Source organism: Colias philodice, chromosome 14 (assembly GCF_061535455.1).
Source record: "Colias philodice isolate Cphi_HAF_F1 chromosome 14, ilColPhil1 Martin Lab GWU primary, whole genome shotgun sequence".
Taxonomy (NCBI): domain Eukaryota; kingdom Metazoa; phylum Arthropoda; class Insecta; order Lepidoptera; family Pieridae; genus Colias; species Colias philodice.
In genome coordinates, this window is record NC_143099.1 from 2,748,230 (window position 1) to 2,754,961 (window position 6,732).

Genomic DNA, 6,732 nt, shown 5'->3' on the forward strand with positions numbered 1-6,732 from the left:
CTAATGAGAAATGACAATTATTAAAAACACCGAAAAATCCGGAAAAATCAATCTGAAAAGAGAGCGGAAATATTCGTAATAATTGATATTCAGGACTAAATATTCAGGTTCCTGAATCCTGTTAAATATCAATAAATGCTACGTTTATTATTATTAACAACTGTAGCAAGTTGTATTAAAGCCAATCATTGCACAGCAGCTATCTCAATGGCATTACAAAGCGTTGATTTTGAAGTGTTTGGTAGAGTACAAGGTGTATTCTTCAGAAAGGTAAGGGTAAGGGTTCACACTCTAACATTTTCATGAACATAGCTTGCCAGAAAAAAATTCAGCAGAAAATAAAACGTATTCAAAAAGTTACATAAAATAACTATCAATACCCAGATATTTATAGTAACTGTTTTGTAACAGTACACGAAAGAACAAGCAGTAAAGTTGGGATTGAAAGGATGGTGTATGAATACTTCTCATGGCACTGTGCAGGGACAAATGCAAGGGCCGGCTGATAAGGTGGAATCCATGTAAGCTTCTTTCTTAAAAGAACTATACATATTGTAAGAGCATTGTAACAATGTTAAGTATTTGGGATGCTTTTTAGTGACAGATAAAATTCAATAAACTGAATGCTTAAAATGCAATAACAGTAAGTATATACAAATCATTAAATTGTCATATATTAAATACAAACTCTTAAAACATAATATTACATTTACAGTGTATTAGCATACATAACATGTATGACTAGCTGTGCCGCATAGTTATAAGTAGGGCCAAAACGTAAAAAAGTATTAAACTATTTTTATTCTAAATTTCAACGGAATTGGTGGTGGAGTTAAAGAAAAATATTATTGTGATATAGAATTGACATCCAAATATTATTCTCATAAAGAATGCTGATATAGACATGAGACAATGAGTTGTAAATTACCTATTGAATTCATAAAAATTTATTTTTCTGGGCCATTAAAATAAATTTTAAATCAAATGCAAAAGTACCTACTACCTTGTTGTAGTGAATTCCGAAAAGCTGTATTATGTATTCATGTTTTATTTATCATTTCCATAATACTCGGGTACCACCAGAAGGACAGTACCCGGATCTTTGGAAGGCTTACGTGGGGACACGGATCCAACACGCAGAGGCCCTTTCGAGAATTTTAATGTGTTGTGGGACACCAGCCGCAGCCTGCCCATGACTGCACTATAGAGATACAGCCCTGGGCAGTCCGCGGCCGATGTAGGACTATTGCAGGGTATGGAAATTTAATGATTGGGCTATGGATTGGGATGCTAAATGGACTGGTACTGAGGACTATGGGAAACTATGGCACCTGCCTTTCTACTAAAAGAAAGTAAAAATATGTTGGCAGGTGGTGACTCGCCCTCTCACTGTATGGGCCCCCGAAATAAGTCGCTGCAATAGTGCGACAAGGGGGCAACATATTATTTATCATTATTATGTTTCTCATTTCCATAATACTCGGGTACCACCAGAAGGACAGTACCCGGATCTTTGGAAGGCTTACGTGGGGACACGGATCCAACACGCAGAGGCCCTTTCGAGAATTTTAATGTGTTATGGGTCACCAGCCGCAGCCTGCCCATGACTGCACTATAGAGATACAGCCCTAGGCAGTCCGCGGCCGATGTAGGACTATTGCAGGGTATGGAAATTTAATAATTGGGCTATGGATTGGGATGCTAAATGGACTGGTATTGGGGACTATGGGAAACTATGGCACCTGCCTTTCTACTAAAAGAAAGTAAAAATATGTTGGCAGGTGGTGACTCGCCCTCTCACTGTATGGGCCCCCGAAATAAGTCGCTGCAATAGTGCGACAAGGGGGCAACATATTGTGAGCAGCTAAGGGTGGAGAGGCGTCCCTGGACTTTAAACTACGATCACGCGCTCCCTGAGGGTCCAGCATCACGTGCCCACTCGCCACTTACGCTTCGCATCCACCCTTCGTGCTAAAAGCTCTCGCGACTCCACTCTGGCCGGCCGGCTAAGGCAAGCCAGAGGTGGGGGTCCTGTCCTCGTCAGGCTTCACTCCGACCGGCCGGTGAAGGCAAGCCGGAGATGAAGACAGGGGCCTCCCCCGGGAGCGCTCGGTTCCCGCGGGGTCGCTACTCCCCGACACCCCGCCACAAGGTGTCCTGCGGGTTGACTGATTGCACGGGTGGAATATCTATTGTCAAGTAAACAATAGATATTCCAACCGTGGGCGATGGGGTCGTCACATCCCTACGCCCTTATCATTATTATTATTAGATTTCTTGACTATTATTATTAGATTTCTTGACATAAACTTCATTCGGTTCATTTTTTTTATATTGAGGAATATTAGAAATTAGTCTTTTATTTCAATAAATGGGTAAGTAATAAGTATAGTGGTTTTTTTTGTGATTAACAATGACAATTTCATTACTTATAAATCCTATTTTGTGAATTTTGTTTTATTATTGCATTAACAGTCATACAGGTCCAATATAAATAATAACAAGCTGTGCTCTAAGGTTTCACCTGCATTGCTCCACTCCTGTTGGTCTTAGCATGATCTTAATACTATTATAAAGGCGAAAGTTTGTAAGGATGTATGGATGTATGGATGTTTGTTACTCTTTCACGTAAAAACTACTGAACCGATTACAATGAAATTTAGCACACATATAGAGGGTAACTTGGATTAACACATAGGATAGGTTTTATCCCGGAAATCCCACGGGAACGGGAACTATGCGGGTTTTCCTTTGAAAACGCGGGCGAAGCCCCGGGCGGAAATCTAGTGATAATATATAGCCTATAGCCTTCCTCTATAAATGGGCTATTTAACACTGATAGAATTATACAAATCAGACAAGTAGTGCCTCAGATTAGCGCGTTCAAACAAACAAACAAACTCTCCAGCTACTAAAAGTTCTAACTACTAAAAGTTCACAGTAACACTGGTATCTCTTCATGCTAATTTTATTTATTTTTGTCCTTTACCTGTTTCTACCAGAAATGCACCTATTACGTTACGTCCTTGCTTACTTATATATTTAAAACAGTATCAGTATCTATTTAAAAAAAAGATACTCCTAGAGCCACCCTAGAGCATATTCAACAGTACATATTATAATATTATCTGTGGCCATAACACTGAACTGTCAATGTGTCATAAGTTTGAAGAATAGACGCCAGCAGTAAATAAAAAGTAAATCATCTCAACCGTGATTTTTCCTCAGCACAGAGCACGCTTAACATGAGCATTAACTTAAACTGACCATCCGTTCAAAACTTGACATTGGCAGAATCCGTCCTCACTGGGATCGGGAGTTACCATTTGAAAAAGAAGAAGAAGAAGAAGGATGCGGATCGGAATTTACTCTTAGGGCGGCCGTACACGGACCCCTTCAAGCAGTTGAGACTGACAGCTTGAACCGCGGTGAACTATAGACATTCATTCACTGCCGTACACGGACGGCTCGAGCCATCGCGATTCGCGACCGCCGTCAACTGCGCGGTTTGTAGCGACAGCTCGAGGCCTCGAGCAGTCAACGACCGACTGCTCAATCTACCCGTGTACAGCCGCTCTTAGAAGTTTTGATGTATGACAGTTATAAAGAAAGCTTCCTGTTTATTTATTGGTTCCGAACCTTATTTTAAATAAAACTCAAATTAGAGACAAAGAAGAGAAATATGTACGATTTATCCAGAATATTATTTACACCGCGAGGCCACGCGACGGGGAGATAAATAATATGTATATTAAGTAAATGATATTCCTATATTAGAAGTTATAACCAATATATTCTAGAACTTGTTAGTTAGTAATAAATAGTTTTTAAAATCCCTTAGAAATTCTATACTTTATCAACGTATTTTACAAGTAAAATCAACAAGAGAATAATTCAAAGCATAGCATTTTCAGGAATCACAGAGACATACCTACAAAGATTCAGAAAGCTATTCTAACTTCTGAACTAGTTAAATAACTGTTTCGAAAATGTTGAGTCATTTTTACAATTTTAGAACTTTATACATACATGAATAGTGAATAAGTACTTATAAATTTTGTATAGCGGAACGTCAATTTTAATAATATTTCCTTTTTTTCTTAGAATAAAAACGTGATTTAGGTACATATAAATTATTTTAGATGAGAATATAATGTAAAGAGGCAGATTAACCATTTCATATTATGATATAGGGTTAGAAATTATCGAATCTGCCTTCTATTCATTGAGTTTCCTCACAAAACGTTCGTTTAAAATGCCGTTTCCGCTCCCCTGCGATCCAATTTCTAAAATGAATAAGTACATATTGAAAAGGTCAAAGCAAGATGTTCAATTTGTCAGCAATCCCACGTTGTAACGTTATACGGCACACCCTCGGCGGCACTTTCATTATGAAAAAGGTCTTAATGTGGAACATTACTTGACCGTCAAGGTCTCCGGAGTGCCACTCACAACGCTCGCCTGAATATGTGTCATTTGAGCGAGGTAACATCAAAAAGATAATGAGATGTTTCATGAAATTCTGCCTGAAAATACAGGCTGTCTATGAAATATCATAATTGGCATGTCATGGATTATGCGAATATATTCTTGATAATAGCGTATTTCATAATAGGGTGGATAGAATACCTTCGCGTCTCAACGTCAAATAGGCGGTAAATTTTCTTTGGTAGTACATTTTCTGTGACATGTTTTCGATTAATGTTGTTCAAAATACTTCAGCAGTGTCTTTTCAATTGCTGGAAAATATTCATTTTGACGCAATCAGGGAACTAATTGCATAAAATAATCTGCAGTCTATCCGTTCACCGAACCCCTGAATAAACAATATCCGTTTCCAATATTCTAACAAACTTATTCCTAACCATTTATCACTGAAAACCGAATTAATTCCACCTTTTAGCTGTTAATATTCGAAGTGGAAGTCATTTGACAAACGACCTGCCTTCTATTAAATAACATGTGCCAATATTCATATATGGACAGAACTAACACACCCTTGGCGTTTATGACCATTAAACTACGTAGATTCAATGATATGGGGATACTATAAGTTTGCTGATAAATTATTAACTATGAAAATATTAGAAATTATAAAAAATATAAAGAAAAAATAAAATGTTATAATATACGACGCGGTTGGCGCAGTGGTAAAGTAACTGCCTACTGAGCCGACGGTCCCGGGTTCGATCCCCGGTCAGGGCAAATATTTGTGTGATGAACTCAATTATTTGTTCTTGGGTCTGGGTGTTATTATCTATATATTATGTATTTATTAAATATTATATTTATCGTCGCCTAGTAACCACAACACAAGCCTTAATTGAGCTTACTGTGGGACTAGGTCGATTTGTGTAATAATGTCCTATAATATTTATTATTTATTTTATACCCACCTAACAGAATGATCTTGATGATTTTTTTAAATTCTCAATACGTGTGAGATTCCGTGTAGGTACTTCTAATATAAAAACGTGTCAGTTTGTGATGATGGATGACTGGATACGGACAGATGTTTGTTAATATTTCACTCAAAAACCGAACTTGATCGAAGTTTTAGAAATTTGGCAGAGATACATAGGCTACTTTTATCCCGGTTCCATGCTGATCATTATTACATATAGCTGGTTTACATTATTACCATTTGATATGCTTAGCTGTTTCATGGCGTTTTACTTACCCGCAGACGAACCCGTGGGCAAAAGCAAGTATTTCTATAGCTTATGTGTTATTCTGATACATAAGCCACATCGCTGCCAACACAATCCCAACTACGTCCAGGAGCTTTTTTGTGATATAGGGATTAACATACATAATACATATATACATCTATCCTTACAAACTTTCGAATTTCTAATTATTTTTTCTAACTACTATCTAACTATTGTAGAATATATTAAAAATAATGACCAACCACACAATTAAATATTGTATGTGTGAAGTCCCGTGTCCCCGTAGTGGGGTAAGGGGCAGATGCATTATTCATACATCCGTTTCACTGATCGATTTTCTTTAGGGACAAGTAGGTGATCAGCCTTCTGTGTCCTGCCAGACCGAGACATTTTTTTTTCTTCGTCTCCACCGGGAATCGAACCCAGGACCCCTCGGTTCTACGCTCACGAGTCAACCACTGCAACTGTACCAAGGAGGCGGTCAAATATTGTATTTAATGCTATTATATTTTCAGGATGCACTGGCTGAAAACCACGGGAAGTCCAAGCAGCAAGATTGACAAAGCGGAGTTCAGAAATGAAAAGGAACTATCCGAATATACGTTCAAAAGCTTCGATATACGGCGAGATGACTAATGTACACCAGCATTATTTATTTAATCTCATTAGCCCGTATTAGTTCGCGAAATCCCGAGTGATGTTAATTTAACATGCGTAGAACGTTACAAAATGTATTCAACAGTATTCTTGTTTTAATAAATGATTGTTCGACAAATGGATGTACTTTTATTTACATTGAACAATAATAATTGGTTACCGGAGTTTGTTTTAAAATTGATCACATATTTTGTAATTTTTTACGGAATCATCACGAATTTTTTAGGCTCTAATAAGTTCCTTATTATATTTTAGTAGTAGTTTGTAGTAGGAGATGTTCAATGGATGTTAGGTATAGCTTGCAAACATTTTTTTGATCATTCAAGTGTACTGTAACTATGTCAAGTAAGATCTGTAACATTTTATAAATTAGCACTAGTGTATCTTCTGTATTTTGGTGGCA

The 6,732-nt window shown here is 37.5% G+C and overlaps 1 protein-coding gene across 1 annotated transcript; it reads left to right on the forward strand.

Annotated features, from left to right (window-relative positions):
• Positions 1–21: 21 nt before the first annotated feature.
• Positions 22–6,451, forward strand: LOC149482694 (acylphosphatase-1-like). Its single transcript, XM_089703476.1, has 3 exons — positions 22–270; positions 412–521; positions 6,188–6,451. The coding sequence occupies exons 1-3, from the start codon at positions 136–138 to the stop codon at positions 6,306–6,308; spliced, it is 366 nt and encodes a 121-aa protein (XP_089559602.1). The 5' UTR covers positions 22–135; the 3' UTR covers positions 6,309–6,451.
• The last annotated feature ends 281 nt before the right edge of the window (positions 6,452–6,732 follow it).

Bases quoted from the DNA above. Each gene is read 5' to 3' on its own strand.
- LOC149482694 (XM_089703476.1), top strand. From the start codon at position 136: ATGCTACGTTTATTATTATTAACAACTGTAGCAAGTTGTATTAAAGCC. The intron at 271-411 runs GTAAGGGTAAGG...GTTTTGTAACAG, and splicing joins AAGGTGTATTCTTCAGAAAG to TACACGAAAGAACAAGCAGT. The intron at 522-6,187 runs GTAAGCTTCTTT...TTATATTTTCAG, and splicing joins GCTGATAAGGTGGAATCCAT to GATGCACTGGCTGAAAACCA.